Source organism: Ammospiza caudacuta, chromosome 25, assembly GCF_027887145.1.
Source record: "Ammospiza caudacuta isolate bAmmCau1 chromosome 25, bAmmCau1.pri, whole genome shotgun sequence".
Taxonomy (NCBI): domain Eukaryota; kingdom Metazoa; phylum Chordata; class Aves; order Passeriformes; family Passerellidae; genus Ammospiza; species Ammospiza caudacuta.
In genome coordinates this window covers 5661832-5680835 of record NC_080617.1, presented here as the reverse complement: position 1 = coordinate 5680835, position 19004 = coordinate 5661832, and the positions used below count along the sequence as shown (strand labels likewise).

The window sequence follows — 19004 nt, the reverse complement described above, 5'->3', positions numbered from 1 at the left end:
GAAATTTTGGGAATTGGAAGAAGGAAGAATACCCCAAATACAGAGGGAAATTTTGGGAATTGGAAGCAGGGAGAATCCTGGAATGGTTTGGGTTGGAAGGAACCTTAAGGATGATCCCATTCTACCCAAAATTCCATGACCATGGACAGCTCCCACCATCCCAGGCTGCTCCAAGCTCCGACATTCCAGGGATGGGGCAGCCCCAGCTCCTCTGGGAAGCTCCAAAAGCGTTTGGATCCTCTTCCCTCCTCCTGAACCCATGGAAATCCAGCACGATCCTTTCTGCTGCCCCAAAACCCCAAGGAACCCCATCCCAAAAACCTCAGCTCCCTCCCTGACCCTTATTTTGGATAAACCGAGCCAAGGAGGGGACAAATCCAAGGATAAATCCAAGGATGAAGAGTCTGAAAAGCCAAAAAAAAAAAAAAAGGCAAGGGAGCATGAAATCCACACGGGAGCAGCCGCGGGACATCAAAGATCCTCCAGGGCCTTTTTGATCCCAAATTTCCTTGATCCCGATTTAATTCCTGCCAATCATCGGGCACGGAGAGAGAGGAGGCGTTAATTAAAACCTCATTAAGGCAAATTGGGGCTCCTTGAAAAGGAATGCGGAGGTTGGGAAGCGGGAAGGGTGCCGTTCTCCTTTCCCGTGGGATATTGATGATAAACCCTGCTGGAAAAACCAAATCCATTCTTGCAAATCCACCCAATTTGCTCGGATTTTCCCCTTCCCTGAAATCGTGATGTGCTGGAAAAGTCGGGAAACTCCATCCTTGCATGAATGGTGTGTGCACATCCTCAAAATTCCGGGATAAAACTTTTGGAATTCACACACCCTTTCAAAAAAACCAACAAAACCCAAAAAACCACCCCAAAAAACCCCACAAAAAACCCAAACCAAACCAAAAAACCAACCAAAAAACCCCACAAAAAACCCAAACCAAACCAAAAAACCAACCAAAAAACCCCACAAAAAACCCAAACCAAACCAAAAAACCCACCAAAAAACAAAACAACAAAAAAACCCCCAAACCAAAAAACAAAACAAAAAAAAAAACCCAAAAAACCCCAAAAGAAAGAAAAGGAAAAAAAGCACCAGGGGGCTGTTAAGAAAAAGCAATGCAAAAATCGAGATTTTTTATTATTTGGAAGTCCAAAATCGAAAATAGCTTTGAAATTCCGCAGGGAACGCCGGGAACACACGGAAAAGCCTCATATACAGAGACAGATAAATTAACTGGGAATTCTGCAGACAAGCCAGGGGCATGGAGAGATTCCATATGTACATTTTTATGGAAACCATTTATACACTTTGTTACATTTACAAAAAAAAGCTGATTTTTTTCCACTACTTTTTTTGTTCTTGTTTTTCCCTACGATAATGAAAAAAAAATTACATTTTGGTTTTTTTTTATTTATTTTTTAGCTGTACAAACTTTTAATTAATAAAAATATATCTCTGTACAAAAGAGGGATTTGAGCTTTTTTTGTGGTTTTTTATCTTTTTCTCATTTTTTCCCTTTTTTTTCTTCATTTTTTCCCCTTTTTTTTTCTTCATTTTTTTTCCCTTTTATTTTCATTTTTTTTCCCTTTTTCCCCATATTTTTTTTTTTTTTACCATATGCAAGTCCTCTGGGCACAAGGATGGAGAATGGCATGGAGCAGATCTCAGCCAGCTTGCAAAAAAATGGGATAAACCCCTTTTCCCACTTCCTTGGGCAACAGCAGGAGTAGGGAATTCATGGATCCAAAGCAGCAAATTCCATTAAAGTCAAGCTCCCCCTTCTCCCTGCCTGGGTGGTTTTAAATATTTTGGATTTATTTTGCACTCCTGACATGAATTTCTCCTGGATTTTCCATGGAATGAGTGGGAGCCAGGTGTGGGAGGATTCCCTGGAATTTGGGGAAGAACCTGGATGGATCCAAGCTCTGCTTCCAGGGATTGTTGGAATTTTGGGCCCTGGAATTGGGATTGGGATGTGGTAGGGCAGGGGTTTGGGTTGGGTTATGGGGTTTTTAGGGATAATTGAGCTTGGAAGAGATCAGGGATGGGCCAGGAGAGCCCAGGGGAGGCAGGGTGGGATCCAAGGATTCCAAGGGATTATCCCAGCCTGGTTCCAGCCCTGGGAGGATGGAAGGGGGACAAGGGAAGAGGGGAATATTCCTTTGGAGTCCCAATGGGATCGACACCATCCCAATCCATCTGCCCATGGAATTTCACCCTGGGATCCTCCCTAAATCCATGTGGGAACATTTCCCTGACCCCTGCCCATGCTGGATCAGGGCTCAGGATCCAGCTCCCACTTCCCAGGGAGAAATCAGAGCACCTTGGTGGGATTTTTAGGAGAAGTGACATTTTTGGGAGGACAGGTGGCATTTTTTGGCAGGCTGGGAATTCTGCTCCCTGTGGGAGAGCCAGGAGTAACAAAAATAAAATACTGATGTATTTACACCCAGAAAATCAAGGATAAACCAACAAAAATTCCCAGATTATCCCAGGCAAAGCTTCAGGGAGGAGAAGATCCATGCTGGAACTGGAGCATGGATGGAAACTCCCATTCCAAAGGGTTCATCCTGATTTTCCTCGGAGCCTCCTGGACTCAGTGACCTGGGAATGGCACTTCTGCCTCCCCTGATCCTAAAAAAAGTGACTCCAAGCAAACTTTGGATCACAAGGATCCAGAGCCTTCCCTGCTCCCACAAAATCCCAGGAAACTTCAGTGCCCCTGGGAAATAAAGGGAACAGCTCAGGATGGCAATTAAAACTCTTCTGGCATTGCCCTTTGGAAGATCAGTCTGGAAAGGGCAAAGGATTTGTGCAGCTTTTGGGGGAATTAGTGTTGAGCTCTTTTCAGAGAGGATTTTTGTCCCTTTGGATATTGCTGTCCCTTCAGGAATTGCCTGGCAGTGAATTCCTGATCAGGGATTTGGGCCCAGCTCAAATCAGGGGGAACACGGGGCAGGAAAAACCCAGCTGGGAATGCCCAAAGGAAAATCAAACACAGGGAAAAGGGAAACTTTTGGGAAGGTCCCATTTGGAAAACTCTTCCTGGGGTAGAAAATCCAACACAGAAATAACCCAGAGACCCAAATGCAGAAACCCCAAATCCTCATCCTGTCCCATCCAGGTGTTATCCATAAATTCAGCCAGGAATGCCCAAAGGAAAATTAAACACAGGGAAGAGGGGAAAAGCTTCCCAAGTTTTGCATTTGAAAACCCTTCCTCTGCTCAAGCCCTGGGGTAAAAAAATCCAACCAAGAAATGACCCAGAACCCCAAATACAGAAACCCCAAATCCTCATCTTGTCCCATCCAGGTGTTATCCATAAATCCAGCCAGGAATGCCCAAAGGAAAACCAAACACAGGGAAGAGGGGAAAAGCTTCCCAAGGTTTGGAAAGCTCCACTTTCAAAACCCTTCCTCTGCTCAAGCCCTGGGGTAGAAAATCCAACCAAAAAAATAACCCAGACACACAAATCCTCATCCTGTCCCATCCAGGTGTTTTCCACAGAATTTCCAGCACCTTGTGCACAACCTCTTTGTGGCCCAAGCTCTTCCCAAAGTTTGGGAGGCTGGGGAAAGCCTTCCCACCAGCAGGCCTTCCCGAGGTCTGGGAGCGGGGCCGGAGCAGAACCTTTGGCTTGGATATCCAGCAGGATGGAGGTTGGAGGTGGATCCAGCAGCCCCTCGGGAATTCCAGGGAGGTGCAGCAGCTTCCCCGCGGCCTCGGCGGGGCGGGAGCAGGGAGGTGGGGAGGGGATGGATGGATGGTGAGGTGGGAACGTCATCCACACTGGACACCGGCCACGGGAATCTGGGGATGCAAGGGGGTTGGTCATGGCACATGGAAATTCTGGGGAAGGGGCTTTGGTGTCCTAAAATTGGAACATTCCAGATGGAATATTCCCTGCATTCCATGATCCCATGAGAACCCTTCCAACCCCACACATTCCATGATCCCATGAGAACCCTTCCAAATCCCCATGTTCCATGAGCCCAAACCCTTTCAACTTCCCACATGCCACGATCCTATGAGAACCCTTCCAACTCCACACACTCCATGATCCCATTAGAACCCTTCCACCTCCCCACACACTCCAAGATCCCAAGAGAACCCTTCCAATTCCCTGTACTCCACAATCCCATGAAAACCCTTCCAACTCCATGCATTCCATGATCCCAAACCCTTCCAACTCCACGTTCCATGATCCCAAACCCTTCCAACTCCCCACAATCCATGATCCCATGGAACTCCACACATTCCATGATTCCAAACCAACTCCCCACATTCTATGATCCCATGAGAACCCTTCCAACTCCCCACACACTCCACCACCCCAAACCCTTCCAACTCTCCAACGTTCCACGATCTCATGAGAATCCTTCCAACTCCCCATGTTCCATGATCCCAAGAGAACCCTTCCACCTCCCCACTCACTCCATGACCCCAAGAGAACCCTTCCAACTCTACTCACTCCATGATCCCAAACCCTTCCAATTCCCCTCATTCTATGATCCCATGATGATCCCATGGGAACCCTTCCAACTCCCCACGTTCCATAATCCCATGGAAACCCTTTTAACTCCCCACATTCCATGATCCCATCAGAACCCTTCCACCTCCCCACACATTCCATGATCCCAAGAGAACCCTTCCAACTCCCTGCACTCCATGATCCCATGAAAACCCTTCCAACTCCCTGCACTCCATGATCCCATGAAAACCCTTCCAACTCCCTGCACTCCATGATCCCATGAGAACCCTTCCAAATCCCCACACTCCATGACCCCAAACCCTTCCAAATCCCCACATTCCATGATCCCGTGGAAACCCTTCCACCTCCCCACACACTCCATGCCCCCAACCCCTTCCACGTCCCCTCATCCCATGGCCCCACAGCCCCCAGGGCCCGCCGGTGGCCGCGGGGTGGCCGTGTCCCACTCACCGCGCGGGGACGGCGCTATACGGCCGTGCACACCGTGCTCACTGTGAACTCGGCCTCGCCTGCCATGATGTCTGAGGGCTGCAGGTTCCTGTCGTACATGGGGTTCTCAAAGGTGCCCCTCACGTTGGTGTTCTCGTGGCCGGCGTAGCCGTTGAACGGGACTTTGGGTCTCCTCCTGTGGCATCGGGGACAAAACCCACACAGGTGATGTCACTACAGGACACGGAACACACAATGCACACACAGTGCTGCTTTCAAGGTGAAAAAAGGGAAATTTATCTTCTGACTCTGAAATTTATAGATTTCCAAAAGTGACAGCGGGTTGGAGGGTGAAAGTGCCACCTCTCCGATGACGCTGGACAAACCAACAGTCCAGCAAATTTCTCCTCCTCCATAAAAGAATGCAAAACAATGAGTTATTTAGAGAAAGTGTGTGAGAAAGTTTGTTACAAGAATGTAAACTCAGAAGGCTTAGAAAATATTAAGAAATCAAAGTGACAGCCCTGAGGGAGGGCACTGACAAGGGAAACCCGTGGGGATGGGGCAGGAAAATCCATCCAGGGGTTTGCAGCATTGATCAGGACAAAACTGAATTTACACCACATTCAAAGCCATGGGGAGGGGGGAATTTGCTTTTTATCCTCCTAAATGTGGCCACAAATCCCATTAATGGCCAGAAAAACCATTGCTCTCCTCTCCCAAATCCCAAATCCAAAGAAATGCTTTATTTTTCCCACCTCCTGAATTAAACCAGCCCTAAAAGGGGGATTCGAAGCCCAGCTCACTGATACTCCTCTCAAATCCCTGAATTTCTTTCACCTTTTGGAATTACTCTCCCAATCTCCCAAACCCTCTTTGTTGCTGTCCCATCTCCTGAATTAAACCATTTCTAAAGGTGGGAATTTTAAGCCCAGCTCACAGATATATCTCTCAAATTCCTAAATTTCTTTCACCTTTTGGAATTCTTCCCCCAAAAGCATGTTTGCAGAGATAAAGCACAAACCCTGCAATAACCTTCCAAACCTTCTGTTTTTGTCCCGCCTCCTGAATTAAACCAGCCTTAAAGGAGGGGATTTTAAGCCCAGCTCACTGATATTTCTCTCAAATCCCTGAATTTCTTTCAGCTTTTGGGATTCTTGCCCCAAACCCACCTGTGTTTGTAGAGATAAAGCACAAACCCTGCAATAATCAGGGCGATGAAAGGCACAAGGATGGCGGCTGCCACGGAGCTGCTGTTGGATGCAAAGTGGTGGCCTATGGATTCAGGATCATTTTCCATCATGCTCATGTCTGCAACACAGCAGAAAGGAACACATTTCCTTCATTTTCCTTTCACATTTCCCACATTTCCAAACCCCTGCTGGGGGAAAAGGCCTTGGCTCAAAGTACAGGTGGCACCAGCAGCAAAATGAGTGAAGTGGTGCTGGAAAATGGAATTTAAAAATGGATGTGCAAGGATGGAGATCCAGCCTATTAGGTCTCATAATTTATTTACATCTGCAATTAAAGAGAGATATAAATTGATTTATTTTGCCAAAAAAGTCCAACGTGGATGCATGAAGTTGGGCTTTGAGGAGACTCTGAAATGCTGCAAAAACGTGCATCCATAAAGGTGATGAGATTCCAGCAATCCTGAGGGATTAAAGAGCTCAAACTATGCTTTAAGTGGTATTTAGGAGCTTAAACTTTGGGGGGTTTAAGCTCCCAAGAGCCTCTGTGATTTCTGATGGAGACACTTGCTGTGGTGAGAACGGGATTTGGGCTTGGCAGGGATCTGGGAATTTGGTAAAAAAAAACATCCAAGTGTTGTTTGTGCTTCCAAACTCTCTCTGCTTTGGACAGCAGCCTGGTTATTCCTCATTTTATTCCCAAATTATAAATTTTATCCTTGTGATGTTTGTTTTGTGCTGTTTGTTTTGTGCTATTTGTCTCCCACAAACCTCACACCAAGTTCAGCAGAACTCGAAAAGCGCCGAAAATTCAAGTGAGGGATTGGAGAAAAATTCCCTGCCTGGAAACCCCCAACCAGGCCAAAATGGAGCTTCTGGAATCGAGGGGAAAAGTGCAAATCCAAGGAATTTTACCGAGTCTCTGGAGGCCAAACTGCCCGAAGCCTTTGCCACGCACAAAGCCCTGGTACACGAAGGTGCCACTCGAGGACTCCGACGAGACCTGTGGAGAGTGGAAATCAATGGGTTTATCCAATTTTCCCCTGGATTTAACACCCAGTTCATCCCAGCCCCTTCCAAGTGCATTAATTTGATGCAATTCCCCAGAAGATTCTGGCATTTTTAAAGAAGTTTCACCACCCAACAGCTGAAAATTCTCCATTCTCAAAGGAAGGGAAGCTAAAAAATCTTGTTTGTGATAAACTGGAGAGGACATTGCTGATTCCAGAGGGCGAGGGAGAAAAGTGGCCATGGGTCAGTTGGATCCACATTTTTTCCAAGCTCCATTGGAACCCTAAAGGGTTTGGGAAACTCCCAGACACAGGTAAAGGGTGAGGAGTAGGGAAAATCAGCTTTTCCAGCAAGATGTTGAGCAGATGTAAAACACCCACAGGAAACAAATCGTGTTGGTTTCTCCTCCAGCATTATCTGGGAGATGATGGATTCCAAACCCCAGGGCAATAAAACCAACCCCCAGCTGCAGGAGGAACTATCACCTGCTGGAAAAGTGCCACATGTCCCCTCCCAGCTCTGGGAATTATCCCTCAGCTCCAGGGAAGGGAAATCCAGGCTGGGACAGCCATGGGAGGGTGGGTTTTGTTCACTCACGTGTCCATCCAGGGCCCATTTGTCATTCCTGAACTTGTTGGCAAAGATCTCCAGTGGCCCCATGATCTGGTACACCTGGAGCAGCAGGTGCACGTCTTCCTTCTTGTAAATCCCTGGAAAAAAAAAGGGATTTTGTCAGCTCTGGTTTGAAATGATTGAGTGGGAGAGCAGAGAAACCACGTCAGGATTTGAGTTGGTGGTGGGAAACACAGCCCAGGATACTGAAGGTATTTTCCACATGAGAAAGGACTCAACTGAATATTTAATTGATATTCAGGAGGGCAGGGACATGGAGCACTCACAGAATCATGAGCTGGAGGGGACCCCCAAGGATCATCAAAGTCCAGCTCACATAATTTCATGGTTTTTACCCAAAAGCTCCAAGTCCTACCTTGGACACCTCTAGGGATGGGCACTCCAAACATCCCTGGGCAGCTTCAAGGTGTTTCCATGGAGAAATATTCCCTAAAATCCAACCTGGCACAGATTGAGGCTGTTTCATCCTGGGAGCAGAGCCTGACCCCTCTCCTGTCAGGGAGTTGTGGGGAGCCCCCTGAGCCCCATCAGGAATTCTCCAAACCCTTTTCCAGCTCCATTCCCTTCTCTGGACACACTCCAGCCCCTCAATGTCTCTCTGGCCATCAGTGACCAGAACTGGACACAGCCCTAGAGGTGTCCCAGTGATGCAGACAGGAAGAGAAATTATAAAAGAAAGGCCTCATAAAATCAGGCCTAAATTAATAGCTGCAAGTTCCCATGAGAAAACAATCTTGGTATGAAAGATTCATTAACACAAAAATCTATTCCTAGAGTGAAAAATAATTGCAGCAGTATAAAGAATAAAAGCTGTCTCATGAGAATCAGTAGAAAAAATATGTAAACTAACTAAAAATACAGAAGTTTGACAAATATGCAAAATACCTTGTACTGACCCATAAATTAAGCATGAATGTATTGTCCACCAGTAAGATTTGACACAGTACTGATAATACTATAAAATATATATAGGTTATATTTTATAGTATTATATATAATATAACCTTTCATAATCCTATAGAATATAACCTATCCAATCAAGAATTGGCTTTTATCACAACATCCCAGCTGTGCTCTGGGGTTTTGGTTGTTAATTGCTGCCCCAAGATGTGCAGGATGTCTCTGCTTCAGCCCGTGCAACTGAAGAACGAGTCTGGACTCTTCACTTTTCACTCTTGAGGTTGTTTATTAATTCTTACCTATAAAATTTTCTTTCTGCCCAGCCGAGATCTGCTCAGCAGGGCAGCCACAGGCACTCTGTGTTGTCCTTTTATACTACAAACTACGTATAACATATTTACACTTAATTCCCAATACCTATCACCTATGTTAAACAGTGCACTTCTACTCTAAACCAATCCCAAAGTGCCAACATCACTGCAGGAAATGGAGAACAAGAAGAAGAAGAAAGGCTGGACAAGCCCTGATTCCTCCATCTTGTCCCCATAACAAAAATCCTAAAATCTACATTTTCACCCTGTGATTATTTTATTATTACACCATTCAAACCTCTGTGACTTTCAGGTCCTCATACAAAGCTGGTAACTTGCTCCAGGGGTCAAAGTCAAATCCCCAGGTGTTCTGGGCTGTGTGCCAGGGTCTCCGAGCCCCCAGGCAGAGTCCTTGGCAACTTTGGACACCCAGAGGGATGTGCTGAGTTCCCACACAGGGAACTGCCCTGGCAGTGCCAATGCCACCCCCTCCCAAAGGTCACATTGTCTGTCCCTCACCTGACACCTGGAGCTCCACCCCGCTGTGGTCGATCAAGGTGGCGTTGACCTTGCTGGTGGCAGGGTCAAAGCTGGTGACAGAGAGCATGGCTGGCTGCTTCTTCCCCATGTACTCGTAGGAGCCTTTCCACAGGGAATTCCTTGCAAACACATCTGGAGGCACTGGAATCACAGCAGTGGGAGATGCGAAAAAAAAAATACCCAGCAGCATTTCCATTTTTTCAGGGGGAAAAAATAAAACAGAGCAGGATTTCTGCTTTCTTTGAATTCACTGATAATAATTAGATTGTTTTAAAAATTTAATATTTAAAAATATTTTGTATTTTAAGTATCTTAAATCCCACCTGCTCTGAGCCATCACCATGAGGGACAAAGCCAAAACCAGTAACTTTAACTTGGCTGTTGTGACCAAAAACACAAGGATAGTTTAAAAAACAAACCAGCCCCAAAATAATTTATTAGGAAAAGTTCAAATAAACTTATTAGGAAAACTTAAAACAAAAAAGGATAAATGTACAGGAAGGGCTGGAATGCTGTGGGGAGAGATATGGATCTTGATGTCCAGCTCCTGTAAGGATCCTGTTTTTTCTCCAGAGAATAGGATGGGACATGTGGCAGTTTCCAGAGTGTGAAAAACGCATGTATTTTATGGTTGGCTTTTCGCAAATATTAAAATGAATATTATATGTGTTGTGTTAGAAAGTGATGGTGTATTAATTCTCTTAAGTACTGTGTTAAATATAGTTTTAGGTTATAAAAAAAGTTAAAATAGAAACTATGCTATGTAGGATGCTTTTTTTTTAAAGAAAGGACTCGCACTGAGATAGCAGCCACAGGACACCTGAATCTTTCAGAGAAACAGAATTTATTCCTCTTATCAGAAGAAACAAACTTCTTCCTGCCTCCAAGGTGCTGTTAGGATTTAGAGGAAGAAGTAGGCACTGACCAGACAGATTCCTGTGTTTGAATGAAATTTATGCATCATGTATGAGGTGTATGAATATGCAACAGGCTGTTGCTTTTAAGGGCTAATCCTCTGTTAATGTGGGTCCTTTTTCGGGTACCCAGACTGTCCATAACTCTTTGTCTCATATTGTCCTAATCCAAATTGTCCAAATCATTATTACTCAAATTATATTACTATTTTTATAGTAATATAAAAATTTTATTACCATTAAACTTTTAAAATTTTAAAAACAAGCGACTGGCATTTTTCACACAGAGGAGGGCATTCAGGAGGGGGATTTGAGCGGTATCAGGGCTGTGCCCATGGGGAGGAGCCCCCTGAGCCTCACCTGAGGCCTTGACGAGCGGCGGCTCCCGCGCGGTGCCCACGGGTCTCCCACTGGGCCGGACATCGGCTGGGACAGGGGACAAAGCACAGCTGGTCAGCATTGCATGATATTGCATTGCATTGTATTGTATGGTATGGTATTGTCTTGTATTGTAGTGCATTGCATTGTATGGTATTGTATTGTATTGTATTGTAGTGCATTGCATTGCATTGCATTGCATTGTCTTGTATTGTAGTGCATTGCATTGCATTGCATTGCATTGCATTGTATGGTATGGTATTGTCTTGTATTGTAGTGCATTGCATTGCATTGCATTGCATTGCATTGCATTGTATTGTATTGTATTGTAGTGCATTGCATTGCATTGCATTGCATTGCATTGCATTGTATTGTATTGTATTGTAGTGCATTGCATTGTATTGCATTGCATTGCATTGCATTGCATTGCATTGTATTGTGGGGTCTGGCACTGCTCACCCCAGAATTCCCGAGGCTGGAAAAGCCCCCCAAGGTCACAGAGCCCAGGCTGTTCCCGATGCCCACCTTGTCACCCAGCCCAGAGCTCTGAGTGCCACGTCCAGGCTTTCCTTGGGAGCTCCAAACCTCTCTGTGCAGCCCCTGCCAAGGTCTGAGCAGCCTTTCTGTGCAGAAATTTTCACTAAAATCCAACCCCAAACTGTCCTGGCTCAGCCTGAGCCCATTCCCTCTCCTACTGTCCCTGCTCCCTGGGAGCAGAGCCCAACCTGGGGCTGTCCCCTCCTGTCAGGAGCTGTGCAGAGCCACAAGGTCCCCCCTGAGCCTCCTTTTCTCCAGACTGAGCCCCCTCAGCTCCATCACGACTTTTCCAGCTCTGTTCCTTTTCCTGGACACTCTCCAACCTCTCCATGTCTCAGAACTGGACACAGCACTTGGGGTGTCCCTCACCAGTGCCCAGGACAGGGGACAATCCCTCTTCTGCTCCTGCTGGTCCATCCCTGATCCACCATGGGCACACCTGGCTCATGGGCCAGCTCCTGTCCCTCAGCACCCTCAGGTCCCTCTCTGCCTTTCAGCCACTGTCCCCAACCTGTCCTGCCTTTCCCTCTGCTCCAGGAAAGTATCCAGGGTCACACTCCAGGAGAGCTACAGGGCTTCATTTCAATGGATCAGAACATGCTCCTCATCTGTTCCTCATCCAAGACTCTGTGGCAGGTAAAATGTGAGGGGGAAAAACAATTTTTGTCCTGTTCAGATTCTTCTAGACCCAAAAACTCCCCAGAAGATCCCCAGGTGGCTCTTTGGAGGTGGCACCTGAGTGTTGGGTCACAGGTTGGACTTGATGACCGCAAAGGCCTTTTCCAACCATGTTCTGGGATTCTGCAGTGGAGACCAATGATGGAGACCCTCCCACCAAGCAAAAATCAGGCTGGGCCATCCCACAACTTTTAAGGGAACAAAATCACGGCTGAAAACACCTCCCCTCTCCTTCCATGGAGTTCTGACTCCAGAACTGCATCTTGGGTTTATCTGCAGGTTGAAAACCACCTCTGAAGCACCTCAAGGCCCAGGATCTCCACAACCTGAGAGCCTGGGGAGGGTGTCAGAGCCCAGCTGGTGCTGCCAGCCCCTCACCCAGGCAGATGGGGGGCTTCCCTGTCCAGCTGCCGTCGGCTTTGCAGGTGCGGTGCTCGGAGCCCCCGGTGAGGTAGAAGCCGCTCTGGCAGGAGTAGATCAAGGTGTAGCCCAGGGAGGGCAGGTCCAGGGCACCCACGTTGGCATGGGATGGGGTCTCGGGCTGCTTGCAGTGGTGGGCTGGAGAGGACAGGGAGAACAGGTGAGAGAAACCACCCAGGCGGGCACGGGGAGGGTGAGAAATGACACCGTGACAGCAACAGGGGAACCCTCCTGGAAGAGGTTCTACACCACAGCTCACAGGGATTTTTCCCAGTTGGAAGAGCTTCCCATGCTGGGTTTCTGTTCCTGAAAGCTGAACCAGGCTCCAGCTGATGAGCTGAATATCAGGATTGGCCACCCCCATTTTTAAGGGAAAAAGACAAAACCAAAAGCTGCTGAAGCACCTCTGAGCCCAGAACTGAGTGCCAGACTAAAATCTGCCTTTGCAATCCCCAATTCTCCCTAAAATGCAACACATTTCCTGCAAGGATTCCTTTTGCAGAGCCTGGCTGAGGGCCCCAGCTCCCCGTGGCATTCCCAGGACTCACGGACGCAGTCGGGCTGGACGCCGCTCCACGTCAGGTTGGGCAGGCAGGTCCTGGTGGTGGAGCCCTGCAGGAGATATCCCTTCTGGCACCTGAAGAACAGGATGCTTCCCACCTGTCCCAACAGGAGACAATCACTCAGCTTCCCAGGGATTCCCAGACCTTCATTCCATCCCCTTGTCACCACCTCATCCCTCACGGGAGCATCTCCACTCCCAGCTGAGCAAAAATCCCATTTATGGTGTCTCCAAATTAATTAAGCATAAAATAAATTAATTAAACTTCAAGATTAAGGTGACTAATTAGCAGGAAAATGGAAGGATCCACTCTGGCATCCACTATCCCAGCAGGGAATGGGTGGGAATGGAGCCCCCCAAGGGAGCCACTGTGGGATTTTTGTCCCCATTCCAACGATTTCCTGCTGGATGAGAGATGGGATTAGCAAAAGCACCTGCAGGATTTGGCCTGAAAATTAATGGGAATTAATGTGAATAGCAGAAACTATTAATTAGCAGTGTAATTAATTTCAGATACAATGCACTGCCTAATTAATGCTGTGCAAACCCACTCTGAGGGCAAAAGGAGCACATTGGGGTGTCCTGCTCCCAGGAGGAGACAGGAATCCATGGAAGGACACATTAATCTATGGGATGAGACATTAATCCGTGGAAGGACTCATGAATCCATGGGATGGGACATTAATCCATGCAAGGCACAGGAATCCATGGGATAACACAAGAATCCACGAAAGGGGACATGAACTTATGGGAGGACACAATAATCCATGGAAAGATGCAAAAATCCATGGAAGAAGGACATGAATTCATGGGAAAAGACATTAATGCATCAGGGGAGACATAAATCCATAGGAGAACATGTGAATCCATGGGAGAACATGTGAATCCATGTGAGGCGATACTAATCCATGGGAGGACACATGAATCCCATGGGACAACCCATGAATCTGTGGGAGGACACGTGAATCCACAGGATAACATGTGAATCCATGACAGGAGGCATTAACTCATGGAAGGACACAGGAATCCATGGGAGGAAACATTAATCCATGGAAGGACACATGAATGCATGGGAGAACAAAATAATCCGTGAGAGGAAACATGAATCCATGGGGGAACACAATAATCGATGGGATAACACAGGAATCCATGGGAGAACACGTGAATCCATGGCAGAATATGTGAATCCACGGGAGAACATGTTAATCCATGGGATAACAGAGGAATTCATGGGAGAACATGTTAATCCATGGGATAACATGTGAATCCATAGGATAACACAGGAATCCATGGGAGGACACGTGAATCCAGGCCAAGGACAGAGCAGGGCTGGCTTTGTGGCACATCCCTCTTCCATGGCCATACCTGGTATCCCTGGGAATTGTTCTGCATCCCAAAAAGAGGCACTCCAGGATCTGCACACGTCGTGAGGCTGGGATCTGTTAAAAACAGGGAAGGGATTTATGGGAAAGCTCAGAGGCCCTCCAGGCACACGGGTCCTGCTGTACCTCTAGAACACAAATGGGATTTGCCTCTGAAGGAACACACAGCAACAAGGAGAACACGTGGATCTTCCTGTTCCTTAAATCCCTGCCTGCTGCAGCACAAAGCAACCAGAGGCACTTCATCCCTCAGGAGAAAAACTGGGAACACACACCTTGGATCAGGACAGCCCTTCGCGACACCCACACCATGCCCTCTGCTCCCAGGGACCATCCCAAAGCTCCAAGCACTGTCACCATGATATTTCATGAAAAATCCCTTCTCCTGAGAAGCTGGGAAGCTTCAGCTTCTCCATGTTTTGCTCCTCTGGGATGTGGCCTGGAGATTGTTTATCCCAACATGTGAATTGTTTTTAATTAACGACCAATCACAGCTGGCTGTGTTGGACTCTCTGAGTCTGTCATGGGTTTTTATTATTAATTATTTTCTGGCCTTCTGATGTCTCCTTTCTCTTTGTTTAGTATAGTTTTAGTATAGCAATATAATATAATATAATATAATATAATATAATATAATATAAATATAATATTTTAATATATAAATATATAAAATTTATTATATAATTACATTTATTTTTATAACTATAATAACATATTTAGAAATATGTTTAATATAATATTTATATTATGATTAGAATATAATTAATTAATATATAATAGAGTATATTTAATTAGTATATTTATATTGTATCTATAATAAATATATTATTATAATTATATTTATAAATACAATTTTATTTATATTAATATATAAATATAAATATAAATATAAATATATAATGTATAATATAATATAATATAATGTAATATGATTTAATATAAAATTTAATATAAATTTAGTATAAATTTAATATAAATTTAGTATAAATTTAATATAAATTTAATATAATAGATATTCATATAATTTCACAATATAATAAATCAGCTTTCTGAGAACTTGAGAGTCAATTCCCATCTCTCACCTCATCCTGGGGACCCTCACAACACCAAAACAAAGCACCACGGTCACCCCGGTCTCCTCCCTGCCCTGTGCTCCCACCCTGTCCCGCAAGGACCCCCAAGGGGTTGGGACTGGAGGTGAAGGGAGCCCCCAAACCCCTGAGCTGAGCCCCCCTTACCGATGCAGCTGGGCTGGGTCCCGCTCCAGGTGCCGTCGGACTGGCAGAACCTGCGCGCCGACCCCACGAGCACCAGCGGGGCCAGGCAGGAGAAGGACACGGACGAGCGGTAGGTGAAGCCTCTGTCCTCCCTCCTGCCCTGGGCTGGGGTGCCCGGGTCCCCACAGAACACGGCTGCAACAGCAAAGGGACAAGGAGGTGGCCACAGAGCCCTCGGGAATGCCACATCCCATCACAGCCCATCCAACTCCACGATCAGCTCGGGAATCAGGGGTGGCTGAAGGTGCTGCTGGCTGCATTCTTTGTAATTATGTCCTTTTGTCGATGGTTGTTAATTAACTTCCACCTTCTCCCCCGGATTTGCCTTTTTTTCCGCCCTCTTTTTTCTCTCCCCTAATTGCACGGTGTCACTTTGTTCCTTGGCTCTGTATCACATGGAAAGCCCACTAATTATCCCGGATCCTGGGAAAGGTGTGAGGAACAGTGAGGGGTTTGTGGGATTTAATATGAAAATGGATATTGTGCAGCTGGAAAAGCGACTCAGAGCTGCCTTTAGCATCAGGAGATGCTAATTCCCTTTTTTTAATTCTCTTTTTTTTGGTGTTTGCTGTTGTATCAACCCACCCGGCCTTCACAAAATGTTCCCAACCTCTGCTGCAACAGTGCCCTTTCCTAAAGGATTTTTTGGCAGTTCCAGGAGTTCTGATTGCAGAAGATTGGGTCAGTGAGGGCAAACACCCAGTTTTGAGGATGTTTTGTAGGCAGGAACATGGAAAATGCCTGGATTCATCCCAAATGTGGCATCGCCCCTCTGTCACAGGGGTAGAGTGACCACCTGTGTCCCTGCCTGCACTTCACAGATGCCAAACCAAAGTTCCCAAAAAAACCAAGCAGGTGGGAGAGCAGCCAGACTTTGGCTCCAAACTCTTGAACCATCCCCATAGCACCAAAAATTCCCACTCCAGCTGCTGGAAAACTCCATTTATGAACGGAGCACGAAGCACAGCAAGATCCCTCTAAACCCTGAGCTGCTCAGCGACACAAAGCTTGGGGAAAAAACTTGGAAAAAGCCCTAAAAAGCTGGATTTGAAGCAGAATCCTGGTGGAGGAGAGGGCAGGTGGCTACTCACGGAAGCACTGGGGGATCTCCCCGCTCCAGGAGCCGTTGCCCTCGCAGGTGAGCACGGCGGGCAGGGACAGCTGGTAACCCTCCAGGCAGGCGTAGCTGACGCTGGAACCCCAGCTGAAATCTGACCCCACCACCTTCCCGTTGGGAATGGCCTGGGGAGCTCTGCAGGTGATGGCTGGGGGAGGAGGAAAAAGAAGGAGAAGGAGGAAAAGGAGGAAATGGAAAAGGAGGATGGCAAAGAGAAGAAGGAGGAGGAGAAGAAGGAGGAAAAGGAGAAGAAGAAGGAGAAGAAGGAGAAGAAGGAGGAGAAGGAGGAGAAGGAGGAGAAGGAGAAGGAGGAAAAGGAGGACAAGAAAAGGAGGAGAAGGAATAGGGCAAGGAAAAAAGGAAAAGGAAAAGGAAAAGGAAAAGGAAAAGGAAAAGGAAAAGGAAAAGGAAAAGGAAAAGGAAAAGGAAAAGGAAAAGGAAAAGGAAAAGGAGGACAAGAAAAGGAGGGGAAGGAATAGGGCAAGGAAAAAGGGAAAAGGGAAAAGGAAAAGGAAAAGGAAAAGGAAAAGGAAAAGGAAAAGGAAAAGGAAAAGGAAAAGGAGGAAAATGAGGACAAGAAAAGGAGGAGAAGGAATAGGGCAAGGGAAAAAGGAAAAGGAAAAGGAAAAGGAAAAGGAAAAGGAAAAGGAAAAGGAAAAGGAAAAGGAAAAGGAAAAGGAAAAGCCGAGTCAGGTCTCTCTACGTCTTAATTATTTCCATTAACAAGCAAATTCCACATAGGGGCGAAGTCACCTTCTGCTCTCCAAGAGCATCTCCCAGGTTTGGCACAAAGTGGGGTCAAACCCTTCAAAGTTTGGAGTTAAATCCAAAATAATGAAATATCCCATGGGAAGGGATCCATGAGGACAATCCAGTCCAATTCCTGCCCTGCACAGACAACCCAAAAATCCCATCCTGTGCATCCCTGAGAGCATTGTCCAAACATTCCTTGAGATCCTGGGGCTGTGCCCATTCCCTGGGGAGCCTGCTCAGTGCCCCACCACCCTCTGAGGGAAGAACTTTCCCCTCAGCATCTCCACAAATCCGATTTTGAAGTCAATGCTCGTTCTCAGCTGAAGGTAAAAATCTGCCCTGACATGGTGTGAAAGCTCATCCCAGATTTCCCTGAAGATTCACACATTTTGGACAACCTGGCTGAGGCTCAGACGAGCAGTTGAAGCCACAACCTGTCGGGTTTTCACCCACTCTGGGGTGTTTGGAGATGACATTTTTGCAGCACTCTGCTCAGAGCAGCCAAACCTGTGCCTCCAAATGAGACTCTTGGCCACATTCTGGATCATTTCTGCAGCATTTGCTCAGTGCCGAGGATGAAAAAGGAGAGGAAGAATTGCCTCTGAAGGAGCTGGAGTGCATTTGAGGGTTTTTATGTGGCCTGTTTTTATATCAGCTCCGTGACAGGTGAATTTTCCAGATTTTTAAAGGAATGCAGAGATGCTGCCACACATTTTATCTGCACTGGGGGGTCAGGAAAACAGATCCAGCCTGCCCAGCCACTGCTTTCCTATTTCCCTTTTCTATCTCTGAACCACAGGAGCCATCTCAGAATAATGAAAAGACTCGCAGGGAACATTTTTCAGATGTTTCTGGGTGATGCCAGCACAGCGTCTGCTGGAAAAACACAATATTTCATCTGAGCTTGATCCGAGTTTTTTGTGCAAAATCACTTTACTCCCTGGGCTTTGAAGGAGAGCAGCAACTCCTTCCCTCCCTACCAGGCACAGATTGATAGCCCTGGGCACAGCAAGGTGCTGCTGCTTCCCTGACAAATGCCAAACTTTGTGTGTGGAATGAAGGAGATGAGGAACGCCCAGCCAGGCTTCCAGGGAAACTCTGGTGGCCTCCAAAACTTGCGTCCTGCAGGGTTCCTTACCCTTGCAGACGGGTTTGGTGCCATTCCAGGTGCGGTCTTTGGTGCAGGTGAGGGCAGCAGCTCTGTCTGACTCCATCATGAAGCCGGGAGTGCACTGGAACACCACGGATTTGTTGTAGGTGAAGTCACTGCCCAGCCTCAGCCCGTTGGCCGGCACGCCGGGGTCTCCACAGTTGATCACTGCCAAGGAAGGGAAAAAGGAGAATTCCTGGCAGCTGGAATCACGCCTGGGATGGTCCTGAATGTTTTTTTCCAGGTGGGGTTTAACCAGTTAAATGTGGAGCAGGTTTGCAGCCTGCGATTTGGGTCATTTGTCCTTGGTGCCCAGCTGGAGCAGG

General features: G+C 46.7%; 1 protein-coding gene across 1 annotated transcript in view; it reads right to left on the bottom strand.

Annotated features, from left to right (window-relative positions):
- Nucleotides 1-3609: 3609 nt before the first annotated feature.
- Nucleotides 3610-19004, bottom strand: part of CSMD2 (CUB and Sushi multiple domains 2) — a 236605-nt gene continuing 221210 nt past the window's right edge. The window contains exons 59-71 of the mRNA XM_058819623.1: nt 18667-18846; nt 16750-16923; nt 15620-15793; nt 14365-14438; nt 12986-13097; nt 12396-12575; nt 10785-10850; nt 9490-9651; nt 7724-7836; nt 7031-7118; nt 6098-6236; nt 4947-5121; nt 3610-3814 (exon numbers count right to left, since the gene is read on the bottom strand). Coding sequence (XP_058675606.1) covers nt 4962-5121; nt 6098-6236; nt 7031-7118; nt 7724-7836; nt 9490-9651; nt 10785-10850; nt 12396-12575; nt 12986-13097; nt 14365-14438; nt 15620-15793; nt 16750-16923; nt 18667-18846 — 1622 coding nt within the window. The 3' untranslated portion in view covers nt 3610-3814; nt 4947-4961. The remainder of the gene's footprint in view (nt 3815-4946; nt 5122-6097; nt 6237-7030; nt 7119-7723; nt 7837-9489; nt 9652-10784; nt 10851-12395; nt 12576-12985; nt 13098-14364; nt 14439-15619; nt 15794-16749; nt 16924-18666; nt 18847-19004) is intronic.